At 61.0% G+C, this 20,229-nt stretch overlaps 2 protein-coding genes and 1 long non-coding RNA gene across 8 annotated transcripts in view; 2 read left to right on the forward strand and 1 right to left on the reverse strand.

Annotated features, from left to right (window-relative positions):
- Positions 1-39: 39 nt before the first annotated feature.
- Positions 40-6,166, forward strand: CYB5D1 (cytochrome b5 domain containing 1). Its single transcript, XM_071800129.1, has 5 exons — positions 40-918; positions 1,528-1,604; positions 2,192-2,395; positions 3,514-3,730; positions 6,078-6,166. Exons 1-4 carry the CDS (start codon positions 714-716, stop codon positions 3,727-3,729), a joined length of 702 nt encoding a protein of 233 aa, XP_071656230.1. The 5' UTR covers positions 40-713; the 3' UTR covers position 3,730; positions 6,078-6,166.
- LOC139825818 (uncharacterized) lies at positions 6,043-9,428 on the reverse strand. Its single transcript, XR_011736003.1, has 3 exons — positions 9,340-9,428; positions 9,002-9,094; positions 6,043-6,532 (listed from the first exon to the last, which is right to left on the reverse strand). It is a non-coding gene; the product is annotated as an uncharacterized lncRNA (long non-coding RNA).
- Positions 9,211-20,229, forward strand: part of CHD3 (chromodomain helicase DNA binding protein 3) — a 62,103-nt gene continuing 51,084 nt past the window's right edge. For 5 of the 6 annotated variants that reach the window (XM_071800121.1, XM_071800124.1, XM_071800123.1 and 2 more), the window contains exons 1-2: positions 9,437-9,573; positions 10,295-10,587. In XM_071800121.1, coding sequence (XP_071656222.1) covers positions 10,302-10,587 — 286 coding nt within the window. In that variant the 5' untranslated portion in view covers positions 9,437-9,573; positions 10,295-10,301. Of the gene's footprint in view, positions 9,349-9,436; positions 9,574-10,294; positions 10,588-20,229 lie in introns of those variants that run through there. The other variant, XM_071800122.1, reaches the window with a different exon arrangement.

Below are 20,229 nucleotides of genomic sequence, written 5' to 3' on the forward strand. Positions count from 1 at the left end.
AGCAGGGTCGGCCCCGGTCAGTACTTGGATGGGAGACCATGAAGGTCAATGGGGCCTGGGGTGGGTTATGGGGGTGGTCAGTGGGTCAGAGAGGTTCTCCTGCCCCTTTACTCTGCCCTAAATAAAGGGTTTAGTTCATATACTATCAGGATATACTTTGGGGACATATATATATACGTACATTTATATATATGTATATATATATATGTAGAATGCCCGATCTCGTCTGATGTGGGAAGCTAAGCAGGGTCAGCCCCGGTCAGTACTTGGATGGGAGACCACGAAACCCAATGGTACCTGGGGGGGGGGGATTAATTAGAAGGTTCAAGGACAGGGTTATCAATTAATGGTGATCAATATGGAACACAGAATCACAGAATATTAGGGATTGATTAGGAGCATTGGTAGAACGCTTTCGGGTCCTTTTCGGGCGTTTTCGGGTCCTGTCGTTCTTTTTCGGGCTTCTTCGGGCGTTTTCGGGTCCTGTCGTTCTTTTTCGGGCTTCTTCGGGCATTTTCGGGTCCTGTCGTTCTTTTTCGGGTCCGGTCGGTTCCCTGTCGGGTGCTGTGGGTCTCTGTCGTTCTTTTTCGGGCCTTTTCGGGCTTTTTCGGGTCCTGTCGTTCTTCTTCGGGTGCTGTCGGTCCCTCTCGGGCTCTTGGCCCCGCCCCTTCGCGCCTGCGCAGTGAACTACACTTCCCTCCGGCGCTGTTGCCATGGCGACGGGCGGCGTGGCGTGGCGGGGAAGGGGTGGCGCTTCCGGCGCGGTTGCCGTGGAGACGGACGCGGTGTCCATGGCGACGGGCGGCGCGCAGGCGCAGTTGCTGCGGAGGCGGGAGGTGGCGGCTCGGGAGCGGCTGCGCTGGGTCAGCGCCCGCGGGCGCGTCCTGCGGCTCGGACCGGGGTTGCGGGACAGAGCGGGTGAGGAACGGGGTTTGGGGGGGTTATAGGGGCTGGGGGGAGGATATGGGGGGAGTATAGGGGTTTAGGGGGCTATGGCGGCTTGGGGGACGGATATTGGGGGGGTATAGGGGGGCTATGGGGGGTGATATAGGGGTGTTGTAGGGGCTGGGGGGAGGATATGGGGGGGCTATGGGGGAAGTATAGGGGTTTGGGGGGGCTATGGCGGCTTGGGGGATGGATATTGGGGGGCTATAGGGGCTGAAAGGGGGCTATAGGGGGTGATATAGGGGTGTTGTAGGGGCTACGGGGGCTATGGGGTTTGGGGGGGGCTGAGGGGGGAGTATATGGGTTTGGGGGGGCTATGGGGAAGGATATCGGGGGGCTATAGGGGCTGAAGGGGGGGCTATGGGGGTGGATAAGGGGGGCTGGGGGGGTTTGGGGGGGAACATGGGGGGTTTGGGGGGGTATGGGGGGTTATAGGGGTTGGAGGGAGGATATGGGGGGGCTATGGGGGGTTGGGGGGGGATATTGGGGGCTCAGGGGGGCTATGGGGACCGGGGGGTGTGTCAGAGGACCCCATTGGGGGCGGGGTCACCCCACGCCCCGCCCATTCCCATTCCCCCACAGGGGACCCCGAGCTCCGCCCCCTCCTGGATGCCGCCGGAAGTGACGTCAGCCACTGGTTCGACCCCCAGACCGGAGACGTAAGTTGGGGGGGCGGTGTCCCCATTGTGGGGGTGTCCCCAAGTGTGTGGTGTCCCAGTTTTGGGGTGTTCCCCCATTGGGGGTATCCCAGTTTTGGGGTGTCCCATTTTGGGTGTGACAAGGGGCGTGTCCCCATTTCGGGGTGTCCCCAATTTGGGGGTGTCCCCATTGGGGGTGTGACAAGGGGGGTGTCCCATTTTGGGGTGTCCCCATTTCGGGGTGTCCCCATTGGGCGTGTGACAAAGGGGGTGTCCCATTTCAGGGTGTCCCCAATTTGGGGGTCTCCCCATTTTGGGGTGTCCCCATTGGGGGAGTGACGGGGGGGGTGTCCCCATTTCAGGGGTCTCCCCATTGTGGGAGTGTCCCCATTGTGGGGGTGACAAGGGGGGGTGTCCCCATTTCGGGGTATCCCAAATTTGGGGGTGTCCCATTGGGGGTGTGACAAAGGGGGTGTCCCCATTCCGGGGTGTCCCCAATTTGGGGGTGTCCCCATTGGGGGTGTGACAAGGGGAGTGTCCCCATTGTGGGGGTGACAAGGGGGGTGTCCCCATTCCGGGGTGTCCCCAATTTGGGGGTGTCCCCACAGCCTCTGCAGCGCGTGGAGCCGCGGTCGGGGCTGGTTCGGGGTGTCCCCCCGGGGGGGCCCCCCCTGGAACCCCGATCAGATTGGGTGCCCCCCCGGGACCCCCCGTGGTGGGGAGACCCCCGGTTGTGTGTGGGGACAGTGACGGGGACACCGCGACACCTGCGGCTGAGGAACAACCTGACGGGGGACGACATCGTCATAGAGGTGACGGGACGGACAGGCGGACGTGGGGACAGACAGGGGGACACGGGGACAATGGGACACGGGGACAGGGGGACATGGGGACAGGGGGACAAGGGGGAATAAGAGGGACATTGGGGACCCCCAGTCTGTCCCCTGGTTGGGGCGGGGGGGGTGACACATGGGGTGACACGGAGACCCTTGGGGTGCCCTTGTCCCCTTGGGGGGGTCCCATGTCCCTTTGGGTGACCCCTCATTTGGGGGGTTGTCCCATGTCCCTTGAGGGGGGTCCCATGTCCCTTTGGGGTGTCCCCTCATTTTTGGGGTCTCTTGTCCCATTTGGGGGTGTCCCATGTCCCTTGGCGGGGGTCCCATGTCCCTTTGGGGTGACCCCTCGTTTTGGGGGTGTCCCATGTCCCCTTTGGGGGGTCCCATGTCCCTTTGGGGTGACCCCTCATTTTTGGGGGGTCTCTTGTCCCATTTGGGGATGTCCCATGTCCCATTTTGGGGTGTCCCATGTCCCTTGGCGGGGGTCCCATGTCCCTTTGGGGTGACCCCTCATTTTGGGGGGGTCCCATGTCCCTTTGGGGTGACCCCTCATTTGGGGGGGTGTCCCATGTCCCTTGGGGGGGGTCCCATGTCCCTTTGGGGTGTCCCCTCATTTTTGGTGTCTCTTGTCCCATTTGGGGGTGTCCCATGTCCCATTTGGGGGTGTCCCATGTCCCTTGGGGAGGGTCCCATGTTCCATTTGGGGGTGTCCCATGTCCCATTTGGGGGGGTCCCATGTCCCTTTGGGGTGACCCCTCATTTGGGGGGGTGTCCCATGTCCCTTGGGGGGGTCCCATATCCCTTTGGGGTGTCCCCTCATTTTTGGGGTCTCTTGTCCCATTTGGGGGTGTCCCATGTCCCTTGGGAAGGGTCCCAAGTCCCATTTGGGGGGGTCCCATGTCCCCTTTGGGGTGACTCCTCATTTGGGGGTGTCCCTTGTCCCATTTGGGGGTGTCCCATGTCCCTTGGGGGAGGTCCCATTTCCCTTTGGGGGTGTCCCATGTCCCATTTGGGGAGGTCCCATGTCCCCTTGGGGGTGTCCCCTCATTTTTGGGGGTCTCTTGTCCCATTTGGGGGTCCTGTCCCCCCCCCAGGTGTGTGGGGAGCAGGCGGGGGGGCTCCTGCAGGGGGCGCTGCCCTGGAACACCCACATTTTGGGGTACGCCTGGCGCTGCGGGGGGGTCCCCGTGTCCCCACACCTGCCCCCCCCGCCCCCCGATGGTGACGATGGTGACGGTGACGATGGTGACGGTGACGATTCCCCCCCCACCGTCCTGCTGTACTTCGCCGATGACTTCGTTGAGGTGTAGGGTAGGGACCCCAAAACCTGCACCCCCCCCCGCACCCCCAAACCCTGCACCCCCAAACCCAGCACCCCCAAACCTGCACCCTGTTGCACCCCAAATCCTGCACCCCCAAAACTGCACCCAAAATCCTGCACCCCAAATACTGCACCCCCAAACCTGCAACCCCCCAGTACCCCCAAACCTGCACCCCCAAAACCCTGCACCCCCTTGCACCCCAAACCTGCACCCCCCCAGCACCCCCCAAAATTGCACCCCCAAATGTTGCACACCCCCAAACCCTGCATCCCAAACCCTGTGCCCCCCAAAACCCTGCACCCCCAAATCCTGCACCCCCAAACCCAGCACCCCCAAAACCCTGTACCCCCCAGCACCCCAAACCTGCACATCCTCAGCACCCCTAAACCTGCACCCCCCCAGCACCCCACCTGCACCCCCAAACCTGCACCCCCCAAATGCTGCACCCCCAAACCTGCACCCCAAATCCTGCACCCCCTTGCATCCCCCAAACCCTGCACCCTCAAAACCCCGCACCCCCAAACCTGCACCCTCCTTGCACCCCAAAACCTGTGGCCCCCCCAGCACCCCCAAACCTGCACCCCCCCAGCAGCCCCAACCCTGCACCCCCCAAATCCTGCACCCCCTTGCACCCCAAACCTGTGCCCTCCAGCACCCCCAAATTTGCACCTCAAACCTGCACCCCCCAAACCTGCACCCCCAGCACCCCCAAACCCTGCACCCCAAACCTGCACCCTCCCAGCAGCCCCAAACCTGCACCCCCAAATCCTGCACCCCCCTGCACCCCAAACCTGCACCCCCAGCACCCCCAAACCCTGCACCCCAAACCTGCACCCCCCAGCACCCAAAACCTGCACCTCCTCAGCACCCTTAAACCTGCACGCCCCCAAATCCTGCACCCTCTTGCACCCCAAATCCTGCACCCCCAGTACCCCAAACCTGCACCCCCCAGCACCCCCAAAACTGCACCCCCCAAAACTGCACCCCCCAAACCCTGCACCCCCAACACCCCCAAACCTGCACCCCCAAACCTGCACCCCCTTGCACCCCAAACCTGCACCCCCCAGCACCCCCAAAACTGCACCCCCCAAACCCTGCACCCCCAACACCCCCAAACCCTGCACCCCCAAACCTGCACCCCCTTGCACCCCAAACCTGCACCCCCCAGCACCCCCAAAACTGCACCCCCCAAACCCTGCGCTCCCCAACACCCCCAAACCTGCACCCCCAAATCCTGTACCCCCTTGCACCCCAAATCCTGCACCCCCCAGCACCCCCAAAACTGCACTCCCCAAACCTGTGCCCCCTCAGCACCCCCAAACCTGCACCCCCCAAACCTGCACCCCCCAAACCCTGCACCCCCAAACCTGCACCCCCCAAACCTGCACCCCCCAAATCCTGTACCCCCTTGCACCCCAAATCCTGCACACCCCAGCACCCCCAAAACTGCACTCCCCAAACCTGTGCCCCCTCAGCACCCCCAAACCTGCACCCCCCAAACCTGCACCCCCCAAACCCTGCACCCCCAAACCCCCAAACCCTGCACCCCCCAAACCTGCACCCCCCAAATCCTGCACCCCCTTGCACCCCAAACCTGCACCCCCCAGCACCCCCAAAACTGCACCCCCCAAACCCTGCGCTCCCCAACACCCCCAAACCTGCACCCCCCAAATCCTGTACCCCCTTACACCCCAAATCCTGCACCCCCCAGCACCCCCAAAACTGCACTCCCCAAACCTGTGCCCCCTCAGCACCCCCAAACCTGCACCCCCCAAACCTGCACCCCCCAAACCCTGCACCCCCAAACCCCCAAACCCTGCACCCCCCAAACCTGCACCCCCCAAATCCTGCACCCCCTTGCACCCCAAACCTGCACCCCCCAGCACCCCCAAAACTGCACCCCCCAAACCCTGCGCTCCCCAACACCCCCAAACCTGCACCCCCCAAATCCTGCACCCCCCAAATCCTGCACTCCCCAGCACCCCCAAACCTGCACCCCAAATCCTGCACCCCCTTGCACCCCCAAAACCCTGCACCCCCAAAACTCCACACCCCCAAACCTGCACCCCCCAAATCCTGTACCCCCTTGCACCCCAAATCCTGCACTCCCCAGCACCCCCAAACCTGCACCCCCAAACCCTGCATTCCCCAGCAAATCTGCACCCAAAATCCAACACCCCCAAACCTGCACCCCAAATCCTGCACCCCCTTGCACCCCCAAAACCCTGCACCCCCAAAACTCCACACCCCCAAACCCTGCACCCCAAACCCTGCATCCCAAACCTGTACCCCCAAAATCCTGCACCCCAAAGCCACCCCTGTCTCCCCCTTTGCAGCCACGCCGGTGACACCGGGGGGTCCCCCCCAAATTTTGGGGCACAAAGCGTCACCTTTGGAGCAGAAATAAACCCGGTTTTGCCAACAACAGCCTCAGCGGAGCTGGGGGGGGGGGGGGTGACAAACAGGGACACTTGGGGACCCTCTTTGGGGTGTTGGCGGGGGGGTGTTGGGTCCCTGGGGGTGACAGGGGGGTTGTCACCCTGTGTCCCCACCCCCATAGTCCTGGGTGTCCCCGTGGGTGACGCCAGGGGGTGTTTCCGGCGGGTGACAGCGCGCGGCTGTTTGTCCCCTGGCACAGCCGCGCTGTCACGTGGGACAGACAGACGGTGTCCCCGTGTCCCCGTCACACTGACCTGACACCCCGGGTGTCCCCAAGAGGAGGGGCTGGCGGGTGTCACGGTTGTCACCGGTGTCACGGTTGTCACCGGTGTCATCGGCACTTTGAGATGAGCTGGGGGGTGACATGGGGTACATGGGGTGACACGGGGTGGGGGTGACACGGGGAGGGGGTGACATGGGGTATGGGGGGGTGACACGGGGGGGTGACATGGGGTATGGGGAGGGTGACACGGGGGGGTGACATGGGGTATGGGGGTGTGACATGGGGTATGGGGAGGGTGACACGGGGGGGTGACACGGGGTAGGGGGAGGGTGACATGGGGAGGGTGACATGGGGGGGGTGACACGGGGTAGGGGGAGGGTGACATGGGGTATGGGGAGGGTGACACGGGGGGGTGACACGGGGGGGTGACACGGGGGGGTGACACGGGGGGGGTGACACGGGGTATGGGGGGGTGACACGGGGGGGTGACATGGGGTATGGGGGGTGACATGGGGTATGGGGAGGGTGACACGGGGGGGTGACATGGGGTATGGGGGGTGACATGGGGGGGTGACACGGGGGGGTGACACGGGGTATGGGGGGTGACACAGGGAAGGGGTGACACAGGGAAGGGGTGGTGACACGGGGGGGAGTGACATGGTGAATGGGTGACACAGGGAGGGGGTGACATGGGGAACGGGTGACAAAGGGGTATGGGGGTGACACGGGGTGCAGGTGACATGGGGAACAGGGTGACATGGGGAACGGGGTGACACGGGGAGCAGTAACACAGGGTATGGGGGGTGACATGGGGTACAGGGGGTGACACGGAGCAGGTGACATGGGGTGTGGGTGACATGGGGTACAGGGGGTGACATGGGTTATGGGGGGTGACATGGGGTGTGGGTGACATAGGTTATGGGGGGTGACAGGGGGGTACAAGGGGTGACACAAATGGGGGTGCAGGTAACACAAGGTACGGGTGACACAGGGTGTGGGTGACATGGGGTGCAGGTAACACGGGGAACAGGCGGTGACATGGGGTACAGGGGGTGACACAGGGAGCAGGTGACATGGGGTGCAGGTGACACAAGGTACAGGTGACACAGGGGGCGGGTGACATGGGATACAGGGGGTGACACAGTGTACGGGTGACGGAGAGGGTGACATGGGGTACAGGGGGTGACACAAGAAGTGGGTGACACGGGATACAGGGGGTGACAAGGGGTGCGGGTGACACAGGGTATGGGTGACCCAAGGTACAGGTGACACAGGGAACAGGTGACATGGGATACAGGGGGTGACACAGGGTATGGGTGACACAAGGTACAGGTGACACAGGGAATGGGTGACATGGGGTGTAGGGGTGACACAGGGTATGGGTGACACGGGGTATGGGTGACACAAGGTACAGGTGACACAGGGACCGGTTGACACGGGATACAGGGGGTGACACAGGGTACGGGCGACATGGGGACATGGGGATTTGAGACATTTGGGGGGGGATTTGGGGGGATTTAGGGGTTTTTTGGGCCTGGGGTTGTGGTGGGAGGGTCATTCCTGTCCCAAAATTGGGCCATTTAACCTCATTTTTGGGGTTTGCAGAAAGCCGGGGGGGGGGGGGTGAGAGGCAACACAACAACCATTTGGCTTCAACCCCCCCAAAAAGGTTAAAAAACCCCAAAAATGTCATTAAAAAGAACCCAAATTGGGTTCAAAAGCAGTGAAAAACCCCCATTGCCAAACATGGAGCATTTGGGGGTATTTCCCCCCCTTTTCGCACCATTTTGGGGGGGGGGAAGGCCCAACAGGGCCTACCCCGCTGCCCCCCACACCCCATGTGCATTTTGGGGCAAAACCCCCCCAAAAAAGGTTAAAAAAGCACCAAAACACCCCACGCTGTGTGTGGGGGAGGCCTAGGGACACCTTTTTGGGGTTGTTTCCCTCCTTTTTGGGCCATTTTTCCTCTTTTTTTGGGGCCGTTTTGCCCATCTCCGCACCCCAAAACTCCCCCTGTTCCACATCTCGCCCGGTTCGCCCCATTTGGCACCAAAACGGGGGGGGGGGCAAGGCGGGCGGCCCCTTCCACCCCCAAAATCTCTTTCACCCCCATCCCACCCCCCCTTTTTTAAAATACACCCCCTTTTTATTTTTAATTTAACATATTTTTTACCCATTTTTAAGCTGTTTTTTTGCTCCTTCCCCCCCCCCATGGCCTCAAGTTTATCCCAAACCCCCCCCCCTTTCAACCCTTCAACCCAACCCATAAAACCACTCCCTGCTCAACTATTTCCAAGTAGCAACGGGGAGAAAAGACCCAAAAACCAAGCAAAAATGTGCAAAAAAACTCCTTATTTTTGGCCTTTTTGGCATCTTCCCCCCTCCCCTTCCCCTCCCCGCTTTGAATTTGGCCGAAAATGGGTGAAAATACATATAAAAAAGCGCTAGTATGGAAGTAGTTAAGCTTTAACAATTTATGCTGATGTCACACTGAGCATGAGTGGTGATTAATCCACCCCCCCCCCCCCCGAAATATTGTTATTGGGGGGGGGGGGGGGAAGTAAAAGGAGAAAGAAAGAATAATAATATATAATTTACCGCAGCCATCTTTGTTTTATGCAGCAAATTCTTCCTGTTTCGGGTTTCTTCCCCCCCCCCTTCGCATCTGGAATCCAACAAATTGCGGCCGAGCTGAGGAATAGAAGGCGAAAAATCAACCAAATGAAGCCAAATTACCCCCAAAAACCCCCCCGGCAACCCTAAGAATGAAGGAGAATGATTATTCGCTCGTTGGGACGGCGACGAGGGGGGGGGATTTATATTTTATACTTTAATCTTTTGGATTTTTAATCATTTCCCTCCCCCCCCCCCCCGCTTTTTTTTATTATTTTAAGGCGTTTTTCTCCTGTTTTTGACCATTTTTAAGCATTTTTTACCTCACAAAGGTGTGTGTGAAGACTTCAAACCCCCCTCAACCGGCCATTTTGCGCCTTTTTTTTGGCCTTTTTTTTCTTCAAAGCGGGGGGGGGGGGGGGGATTTTCCGCCTTTTTTTTTAATTTCTCCTCCCATCTCCTTTTTCTTTTTATTTGTTTTTTTTTGTTTTTGTTCTTTTATATTTTTTTGGTGCCTTTTTTAATCGGTTTTTTGCCTCCCGAGGTGGCGCTTTGAGGTGCGGGGGGGGGGGCGGCGTGGGGGTGGTAAATTCGCCTTTAAAAACATATATTTAATATATATATATATATATAAAAATTCAAGGCGGCCATTTTTTTGGGGGGGGGAAGGTGGAAAACCCGCCTTTTAAATATATATATTTAAAATATATATATATATATAAAATCAGCGCGGGCATTATCGCGGGGGGGTGAGGGGAAGGAGTGAAAAATCCGCCTTTAAATATATATATATTTAAAAAATATATATATATTTATATATATATATATATATATATAATCCCCGCCGCCATTTTCGCGCTGGGGGGGGGGGTGTGAAAAGTGGCAAATCCGCCTTAAAAACCTATATATTTTTAAAAAAACCATAATAAATTCAAGGCGGCCATTTTTCCTCCGCGTTCTCCGCCTCATCCCCCCCCCCACTTCACGCAATGAGTGGATTTTTAAGCCTTTTTTAAGGTTTTTTGGGGGGGTTTTTTTTTTGAAGTGTTACCAAGCCCAGCGCTTCCCGCCGAGGGGGGGGTGGTTAAGGGGGGGGGGGTGGTTGTCGCTGTTCCCCGCGCTTCCCGCCACCCCCCCCACCCCCCCCCGGACCGCTGGGTTGGGGGAGGTGGGAGAACGCGGAGGGGTCCCCCCCATCCCCATCCCCATCCCCATCCCATCCCATCCCATCCATCCTCCGCCTCCCTCCCGCCTTCACTGCCCGCTCTGCCCCCTCAGCCCCGCCATGGCTTCCCCTCTGAGGGAGGACGAGGAGGAGGAGGAGGAGATGGTGGTGTCCGAAGCGGAGGGGGATGAGGAGGACGAAGAGGAAGAGGACGAGGAGGAGGAGGAGGAGGAGGACGAGCCCGCCGTGCTGGCCGGGAGCGGGGGGATCCTGCAGCCGCTGCACCGCGGCCCCGCCGACATCTTCCCCCCGCCGCCCGCGCCGCCGCCGCCGCCGCCGCTGCCGCCGCCGCCCCCCCCCGCTGCTCCCGCCGCTCCCGCCGCCGGGCCCACCGAGCCCAACGCAGGTGAACGGAACCCCCACCCCCCCCCCTCCGCGGGAACCTCAGACCCCCCCCATGGCACCTCAGACCACCCCGGGTCACCTCAGACCCCCCCATGGCACCTCAGACCCCCCCGGGTCACCTCAGACCACCCCATGGCACCTCAGACCCCCCCCATGGCACCTCAGACCCCCCCCATGGCACCTCAGACCCCCCATGGCACCTCAGACCCCCCCCGGTCACCTCAGACCCCCCCATGGCACCTCAGACCCCCCCATGGCACCTCAGACCCCCCCCGGTCACCTCAGACCCCCCCATGGCACCTCAGACCCCCCCATGGCACCTCAGACCCCCCATGGCACCTCAGACCTCCCCATGGCACCTCAGACCCCCCCGGGTCACCTCAGACCCCCCCATGGCACCTCAGACCACCCCGGGTCACCTCAGACCCCCCCATGGCACCTCAGACCCCCCCCATGGCACCTCAGACCCCCCCATGGCACCTCAGACCCCCCCGGGTCACCTCAGACCCCCCCCGGTCACCTCAGACCACCCCGGGTCACCTCAGACCCCCCCATGGCACCTCAGACCACCCCATGGCACCTCAGACCCCCCCCATGGCACCTCAGACCCCCCTGGGTCACCTCACACCCCCCCCATGTCACCTCAGACCCCCCCCATGGCACCTCAGACCCCCCCGGGTCACCTCAGACATCCCCATGGCACCTCAGACCACCCCATGGCACCTCAGACCCCCCCCATGGCACCTCAGACCCCCCCATGGCACCTCAGACCACCCCGGGTCACCTCAGACCCCCCCATGGCACCTCAGACCCCCCCCATGGCACCTCAGACCACCCCCATGGCACCTCAGACTCCCCATGGCACCTCAGACCACCCCATGGCACCTCAGACCCCCCCCGGTCACCTCAGACCCCCCCCCATGGCACCTCAGACCCCCCCCCATGGCACCTCAGACCCCCCATGGCACCTCAGACCCCCCCATGGCACCTCAGACCACCCCGGGTCACCTCAGACCCCCCCATGGCACCTCAGACCCCCCCCGGTCACCTCAGACCCCCCCATGGCACCTCAGACCACCCCGGGTCACCTCAGACCACCCCGGGTCACCTCAGACCCCCCCCATGGCACCTCAGACCCTCCCGTGTCACCTCAGACCCCCCCCGGTCACCTCAGACCCCCCCATGGCACCTCAGACCACCCCGGGTCACCTCAGACCCCCCCATGGCACCTCAGACCCCCCCATGGCACCTTAGACCTCCCCATGTCACCTCAGACCCCCCCGGGTCACCTCAGACCCCCCATGGCACCTCAGACCTCCCCATGGCACCTCAGACCCCCCCGGGTCACCTCAGACCCCCCCATGGCACCTCAGACCTCCCCATGGCACCTCAGACCCCCCCATGGCACCTCAGACCACCCCGGGTCACCTCAGACCCCCCATGGCACCTCAGACCCCCCCGGGTCACCTCAGACCCCCCCATGGCACCTCAGACCACCCCATGGCACCTCAGACCCCCCCGGGTCACCTCAGACCACCCCATGGCACCTCAGACCCCCCCATGGCACCTCAGACCACCCCATGGCACCTCAGACCCCCCCATGGCACCTCAGACCACCCCATGGCACCTCAGACCCCCCCCGGTCACCTCAGACCCCCCATGGCACCTCAGACCCCCCCCATGGCACCTCAGACCCCCCCCATGGCACCTCAGACCACCCCGGGTCACCTCAGACCCCCCCCATGGCACCTCAGACCCCCCCGGGTCACCTCAGACCCCCCCATGGCACCTCAGACGCCCCCCATGGCACCTCAGACCACCCCGGGTCACCTCAGACCCCCCCCATGGCACCTCAGACCCCCCCATGGCACCTCAGACCCCCCCGGGTCACCTCAGACCCCCCCGGGTCACCTCAGACCACCCCATGGCACCTCAGACCTCCCCCATGGCACCTCAGACCACCCCATGGCTCCTCAGACCACCCCGGGTCACCTCAGACCCCCCCATGGCACCTCAGACCCCCCCCATGGCACCTCAGACCACCCCGGGTCACCTCAGACCCCCCCATGGCACCTCAGACCCCCCCCATGGCACCTCAGACCCCCCCGGGTCACCTCAGACCCCCCCCATGGCACCTCAGACCCCCCCGGGTCACCTCAGACCCCCCCTTGTCACCTCACACCCCCCCTCATCACCTCAGACCCCTCAACCCCCCATCCTCATCACCTCAGAGCCCCCCATGTCACCTCAACCCCTCCCCCCATGTCACCTCAGACCCCCCCTTGTCACCTCACACCCCCCCCATGTCACCTCACACCCCCCCCATGTCACCTCACACCCCCCCTCGTCACCTCAGACCCCCCCCATGGCACCTCAGACCCCCCCTTGTCACCTCACACCCCCCCTCGTCACCTCAGACCCCCCCCATATCACCTCAGATCCCCCCTCATCACCTCAAACCTCTCAGACCCCCACTCGTCACCTCACCCCCCCTTGTCACCTCAGACCCCCCCTTGTCACCTCAACCCCTCCTCCCTTGTCACCTCAGAGCCCCCCCATGTCACCTCAGACCCCTCAACCCCCCATCCTCATCACCTCAGAGCCCTCAGACCCCCCCTTGTCACCTCGCACCCGCCCCATGTCACCTCAGACCCCCCCCATGTCACCTCAGACCCCCCGCCTCGGGTCACTTCACACCCCTCAGACCCCCCCTTGTCACCTCAGACCCCCCCTCGTCACCTTAGACCCCCCGGGTAACCTCAGACCCCCCCCATGTCACCTCAGATCCCCTGCCTCGGGTCACTTCACACCCCTCAGACCCCCCCTTGTCACCTCAGACCCCCCCTCGTCACCTTAGACCCCCCGGGTAACCTCAGACCCCCCCCATGTCACCTCAGACCCCCCCTCATCACCTCAGACCCCCCCCCATGTCACCTCAGAGCCCCCCATGTCACCTCAGACCCCTCAGACTCCCCCTCGTCACCTCACCCCCCTCCTCGTCACCTCAGACTCCCCCCCATGTCACCTCGGACCCCTCAGACCCCTCCTCATCACCTTACACCCCCCCCCCCCCATCACCTCAGTCCCCCCCATGTCACCTCGGACCCCTCAGACCCCCACTCGTCACCTCACCCCCCCCATGTCACCTCACATCCCCCCCATGTCACCTCATAAACCCCTCAGAAGCCCCTGGGTCACCTCACACCCCCCCCATGTCACCTCAGACCCTCCTGGGTCACCTCAGCCCCCCCATGTCACCTCAGACCCCCCCATGTCACCTCAGACCTGCCCCATGTCACCCATGTCACCTCATAAACCCCTCAGAAGCCCCTGGGTCACCTCACACCCCCCCCATGTCACCTTAGACCCCTCCCATGTCACCTCACACCCCTCAGACCCCCCCAGGTCACCTCAGAACCCCCCATGTCACCTCAGACCCCCCCTGGGTCACCTCAGATCCCCCCCTGGTCACCTCACACCCCCCCCATGTCACCTCATAAACCCCCCTGACCCCCCCTGGGTCACCTCAGACCCCCCCCCATGTCACCTCAGACCCCCCCCCCCCCCCCCAGGTCACCTCATCACTTTAACACCCCCCCATTTACCTCACCCCCCCCCATCACTTCAGGACCCCCCCCATTTACCTCACCCCCCCATCACTTTAAAGCCCCATTTACCTCACCCCCCCATCACATTTTAACCCCATTTACCTCACACTCAATCTTATTTCTCCATTTTCCTCACGCTCCCCCCCATACTTCGCGCCCCCCCCCCCCGTTACCTCAACCCCCCCGGTACTTCCCCCCCCCCCTTTACATTACCCCCCTCTTTACCCCCTTTAATTTCCACCCCCCCTTTACTCCCCCCCCTTTAGATTGACACCCCCTTCACATCACCCCCCCTTTAATTAACACGCTCTTTAATTAACACCCCCCTTAATTACTTTACTTCCCCCTTTACCCCCCCCCCCCCCCGCGTTTTCCCGCCGCTGGCGCCGCCTCGCGCTTCCCGCGCCCCCTCGCGCGCTTCCCGCCTCCCGGGCGCTTTGATTGACGGCTGGGGGGGGGGGGGGGGGGGCGCTGTTTGTAAACAACGGGCACAAAAAACGGGACAAACGGCACAAAAACGGGACAAACGGCACAAAAACGGGACGGGGGGCGGTTCACAGAGCCGTGGCTCTGCGTGTCACCGTCACCCCACGCGTGGGTGTCATCGTCGTCACCCCCCCGCAAAGGGAGGGTCTGGGATCCCCCCCCCGGGCGGCGCCTGAGGGGGCGGGCGGGAAAATGATAGGGGGTGTTGGGTCCTGAAAGGGCACAGGTGGATGTTGAACCCCTGGAGTGGTTGTTTGGGGGCTTTTGGGTCCTGGCAGGACACAGGTCGTTGTTGTTTGGGGTGTTGGGTCCTGACAGGGCACAGGTCGTTGTTGTTTGGGGTGTTGGGTCCTGACAGGACTCAGTGGGGTTTCTGCACCCCCTGGTGTGTTTGTTTGGGGTGTTGGGTCCTGAGAGGGCACAGTTTGTTGTTGTTTGGGGTGTTGGGTCCTGGCAGGACTCAATGTGGTTTCTGTACCCCCTGGTGTGGTTGTTTGGGGCTCTTGGGTCCTGGCAGGACCCAAGTGGTGGTTGTTTGGGCTCTTGGGTCCTGACAGGACACAGGTGGTGGTTGGTTGGGCTCTTGGGTCCTGGCAGGACTCAGGTTTCTGCACCCCCTGGTGTGGTTGTTTGGGGCTCTTGGGTCCTGGCAGGACCCAAGTGGTGGTTGTTTGGGGCTCTTGGGTCCTGACAGGGCACAGGTCGTTGTTGTTTGGGGTGTTGGGTCCTGGCAGGACTCAATGTGGTTTCTGCACCCCCTGGTGTGTTTGTTTGGGGTGTTGGGTCCTGACAGGGCACAGTTTGTTGTTGTTTGGGGTGTTGGGTCCTGGCAGGACTCAATGTGGTTTCTGTACCCCCTGGTGTGGTTGTTTGGGGCTCTTGGGTCCTGGCAGGACCCAAGTGGTGGTTGTTTGGGCTCTTGGGTCCTGACAGGACACAGGTGGTGGTTGGTTGGGCTCTTGGGTCCTGGCAGGACTCAGGTTTCTGCACCCCCTGCTGTGGTTGTTTGGGGCTCTTGGGTCCTGGCAGGGCACAGGTCGTTGTTGTTTGGGGTGTTGGGTCCTGACAGGACTCAATGAAGTTTCTGCACCCCCCTGGTGTGTTTGTTTGGGGTGTTGGGTCCTGACAGGGCACAGTTTGTTGTTGTTTGGGGTGTTGGGTCCTGGCAGGACTCAATGTGGTTTCTGCACCCCCTGGTGTGGTTGTTTGGGGCTCTTGGGTCCTGGCAGGACCCAAGTGGTGGTTGTTTGGGCTCTTGGGTCCTGACAGGACACAGGTGGTGGTTGGTTGGGCTCTTGGGTCCTGGCAGGACTCAGGTTTCTGCACCCCCTGGTGTGGTTGTTTGGGGCTCTTGGGTCCTGGCAGGACCCAAGTGGTGGTTGTTTGGGGCTCTTGGGTCCTGACAGGGCACAGGTCGTTGTTGTTTGGGGTGTTGGGTCCTGACAGGACTCAGTGTGGTTTCTGCACCCCATGGTGTGGTTATTTGGGGCTCTTGGGTCCTGACAGGGTAACAGGTCAATGTTGTTTGGGTTCTTGGGTCCTGACAGGACTCAGGTCGTTGTTGTTTGGGCTCTTGGGTCCTGGCAGGACTCAATGAAGTTTCTGCACCCCCCTGGTGTTTGTTTGGGGCTCTTGGGTCCTGACAGGACACAGTTTGTTGTTGTTTGGGGTGTTGGGTCCTGACAGGACTCAGTGTGGTTTCTGCACCCCCTGGTGTGGTTGTTTGGGGCTCTTGGGTGCTGGCAGGACCCAAGTGCTGGTTGTTTGGGCTCTTGGGTCCTGACAGGGCACAGGTCGTTGTTGTTTGGGGTGTTGGGTCCTGACAGGACTCAATGAAGTTTCTGCACCCCCCTGGTGTGTTTGTTTGGGGTGTTGGGTCCTGAGAGGGCACAGTTTGTTGTTGTTTGGGGTGTTGGGTCCTGGCAGGACTCAATGTGGTTTCTGTACCCCCTGGTGTGGTTGTTTGGGGCTCTTGGGTCCTGGCAGGACCCAAGTGGTGGTTGTTTGGGCTCTTGGGTCCTGACAGGACACAGGTGGTGGTTGGTTGGGCTCTTGGGTCCTGGCAGGACTCAGGTTTCTGCACCCCCTGGTGTGGTTGTTTGGGGCTCTTGGGTCCTGGCAGGACCCAAGTGGTGGTTGTTTGGGGCTCTTGGGTCCTGACAGGGCACAGGTCGTTGTTGTTTGGGGTGTTGGGTCCTGGCAGGACTCAATGTGGTTTCTGCACCCCCTGGTGTGTTTGTTTGGGGTGTTGGGTCCTGACAGGGCACAGTTTGTTGTTGTTTGGGGTGTTGGGTCCTGGCAGGACTCAATGTGGTTTCTGTACCCCCTGGTGTGGTTGTTTGGGGCTCTTGGGTCCTGACAGGGCACAGGTGGTGGTTGTTGGGTCCTGACAGGACTCAGTGTGGTTTCTGCACCCCCTGGGGTGTTTGTTTGGGGTGTTGGGTCCTGACAGGACACAGGTGGATGTTGAACCCCTGGTGTGGCTGTTTGGGGGCTCTTGGGTCCTGACAGGACCCAGGTCGTTGTTGTTTGGGGCTCTTGGGTCCTGACAGGGCACAGGTCGTTGTTGTTTGGGGTGTTGGGTCCTGACAGGACTCAGTGGGGTTTCTGCACCCCATGGTGTGGTTATTTGGGGCTCTTGGGTCCTGACAGGGTAACAGGTCAATGTTGTTTGGGTTCTTGGGTCCTGACAGGACTCAGGTCGTTGTTGTTTGGGCTCTTGGGTCCTGGCAGGACACAGTTTGTTGTTGTTTGGGGTGTTGGGTCCTGACAGGACTCAGTGTGGTTTCTGCACCCCCTGGTGCATGTGTTTGGGGCTCTTGGGTCCTGACAGGACACAGTTTGTTGTTGTTTGGGGTGTTGGGTCCTGACAGGGCACAGGTTGTTGTTGTTTGGGCTCTTGGGTCCTGGCAGGACACAGTTTGTTGTTGTTTGGGGTGTTGGGTCCTGACAGGACTCAGTGTGGTTTCTGCACCCCCTGGTGTAGTTGTTTGGGGCTCTTGGGTCCTGGCAGGGCACAGTTTGTTGTTGTTTGGGTTGTTGGGTCCTGACAAGATACAGGTGGTTGTTGTTTGGGCTCTTGGGTCCTGGCAGGACCCAGGTGGTTGTTGTTTGGGCTGTTGGGTCCTGACAGGACTCAATGCGGTTTCTGTACTCCCTGGTGCGTGTGTTTGGGGCTCTTGGGTCCTGACAGGGCATAGGTCGTTGTTGTTTGGGTTGTTGGGTCCTGACAGGACTCAGTGTGGTTTCTGCACCCCCTGGTGTGGTTGTTTGGGGCTGTTGGGTCCTGACAGGGTACAGGTCATTTTTGTGTGGGTTGTTGGGTCCTGACAGGACCTAGGTCGTTGTTGTTTGGGCTCTTGGGTCCTGGCAGGACTCAATGAAGTTTCTGCACCCCCCTGGTGTTTGTTTGGGGCTCTTGGGTCCTGACAGGGCACAGTTTGTTGTTGTTTGGGGTGTTGGGTCCTGACAGGACTCAGTGGGGTTTCTGCACCCCCTGGTGTGGTTGTTTGGGGCTCTTGGGACCTGGCAGGACCCAAGTGCTGGTTGTTTGGGCTCTTGGGTCCTGACAGGGCACAGTTTGTTGTTGTTTGGGGTGTTGGGTCCTGACAGGACTCAATGAAGTTTCTGCACCCCCCCGGTGTGTTTGTTTGGGGTGTTGGGTCCTGACAGGGCACAGTTTGTTGTTGTTTGGGGTGTTGGGTCCTGGCAGGACTCAATGTGGTTTCTGCACCCCCTGGTGTGGTTGTTTGGGGCTCTTGGGTCCTGGCAGGACCCAAGTGCTGGTTGTTTGGGGCTCTTGGGTCCTGACAGGACACAGGTGGTGGTTGTTGGGTCCTGACAGGACTCAGTGTGGTTTCTGCACCCCCTGGGGTGTTTGTTTGGGGTGTTGGGTCCTGACAGGACACAGGTGGATGTTGAACCCCTGGTGTGGCTGTTTGGGGGCTTTTGGGTCCTGACAGGACCCAGGTCGTTGTTGTTTGGGGCTCTTGGGTCCTGACAGGGCACAGGTCGTTGTTGTTTGGGGTGTTGGGTCCTGACAGGACTCAGTGGGGTTTCTGCACCCCATGGTGTGGTTATTTGGGGCTCTTGGGTCCTGACAGGGTAACAGGTCAATGTTGTTTGGGTTCTTGGGTCCTGACAGGACTCAGGTCGTTGTTGTTTGAGCTGTTGGGTCCTGACAGGACACAGGGCAAGTTTGGGTGCTCTTTGGGGCAAATTCACTGCGTTTGGGCCCATTTTGCTGCTTGTGCCGTTTTGCCCCCCCCCCCCCAAATGCTCAGAAATGGGCAAATTCAGATTTTAAGCCCATTTTTCATTTGATTTGAGCTGAAATTCCACTTTTTTCCCCCGCAGCTGAATTTTGTGGCTTTTTGCCTTCTTTTGGCTTTTTTCCCCTTATTTTTGCCGTTTCCCGCCCGAGAACAATGGGGGGAGGACACAAAAAAAAAGCCCAAATCAGGCAAAACCATTGTAATTTATTAATTCAATTTTGATTCATTTTATCGCTTTTTTTTCACCTTTTTTTTGGCCTTTTTTTGATCATTTATTTGCTTCCCCCCCCCCTTCTCCCCCCCTTCTCCCCCCCATTCTCCCCCCCATTCTCCCCCCCATTCTCCCCCCCCCATTCTCCCCCCCCCATTCTCCCCCCCCCATTCTCCCCCCCCCATTCTCCCCCCCCATTCTCCCCCCCATCCTCCCCCCCCATCCTCCTCCCCCATCCTCCCCCCCCATCCTCCCCCCCCATCCTCCCCCCCCATCCTCCCCCCCCATCCTCCCCCCCATCCTCCCCCCCCATCCTCCCCCCCCATCCTCCCCCCCATCCTCCCCCCCCCATCCTCCCCCCCCATCCTCCCCCCCCCATCCTCCCCCCCCCCATTCTCACCCCTCCATTCTCCCCCCCCATTCCTCCCCCCCCCCATTCCTCCCCTCCCCCTTCCTCCCCCCCCTTATTCCCCCCCATTCCCCCTCCCTTCCCCCCCTTTTTCCCCATTTTTGTGCCATAAAGGGACCATGGTGGCCATGGGGGGCTCATGGTGGCCATGGGGGGGGCCACAGTGGCCATGGGGGGCCCATGGTGGCCATGGGGGGATATGAGGTGACCTGGTGACTCTGAGAGGGCCATGATGGCCATTGAGGGGGCCATGGGGGACTCTTGGTGGCCATGGGGTGGACACAGTGGCCATGGGGGGGCCGTGGCGGCCATAGCAGGGAGATGAGGGGCCGTGGTGGCCATAGGGGAGATATGGTGGCCATGGTGGGGACATGGTGGCTGTAGGGGAGATGTGGTGGCCATGGTGGCCATGAGAGGGACATGGTGGCCATAGGGGGTAATATGGCAGCCATAGTGGGGAGATGAGGGGCCGTGGTGGCCATAGAGGAGATATGGTGGCCATGGGGAGGACATGGTGGCCACGGGGGGGACGTAGTGGCCATGGGGGGACACGATGGCCATGGGGGGACATGAGGTGACACGGTGACTCTGGGAAGGCCATGGTGGCCATGGGGTGACCGCGGGGGGCTCATGGTGGCCATGGGGGGACATGAGG

Source organism: Patagioenas fasciata, chromosome 29 (genome assembly GCF_037038585.1).
Source record: "Patagioenas fasciata isolate bPatFas1 chromosome 29, bPatFas1.hap1, whole genome shotgun sequence".
NCBI classification, from domain to species: Eukaryota; Metazoa; Chordata; class Aves; order Columbiformes; family Columbidae; genus Patagioenas; species Patagioenas fasciata.

What these genes read in the sequence shown, in the direction of transcription:
- CYB5D1 (XM_071800129.1), top strand. Translation starts at nt 714, where the DNA reads ATGGCGACGGGCGGCGTGGCGTGGCGGGGAAGGGGTGGCGCTTCCGGC. An exon ending in GGGGTTGCGGGACAGAGCGG is followed by an intron (nt 919 to 1,527) that starts GTGAGGAACGGG and finishes ATTCCCCCACAG; the next exon opens with GGGACCCCGAGCTCCGCCCC. An exon ending in GGGACGACATCGTCATAGAG is followed by an intron (nt 2,396 to 3,513) that starts GTGACGGGACGG and finishes TCCCCCCCCCAG; the next exon opens with GTGTGTGGGGAGCAGGCGGG.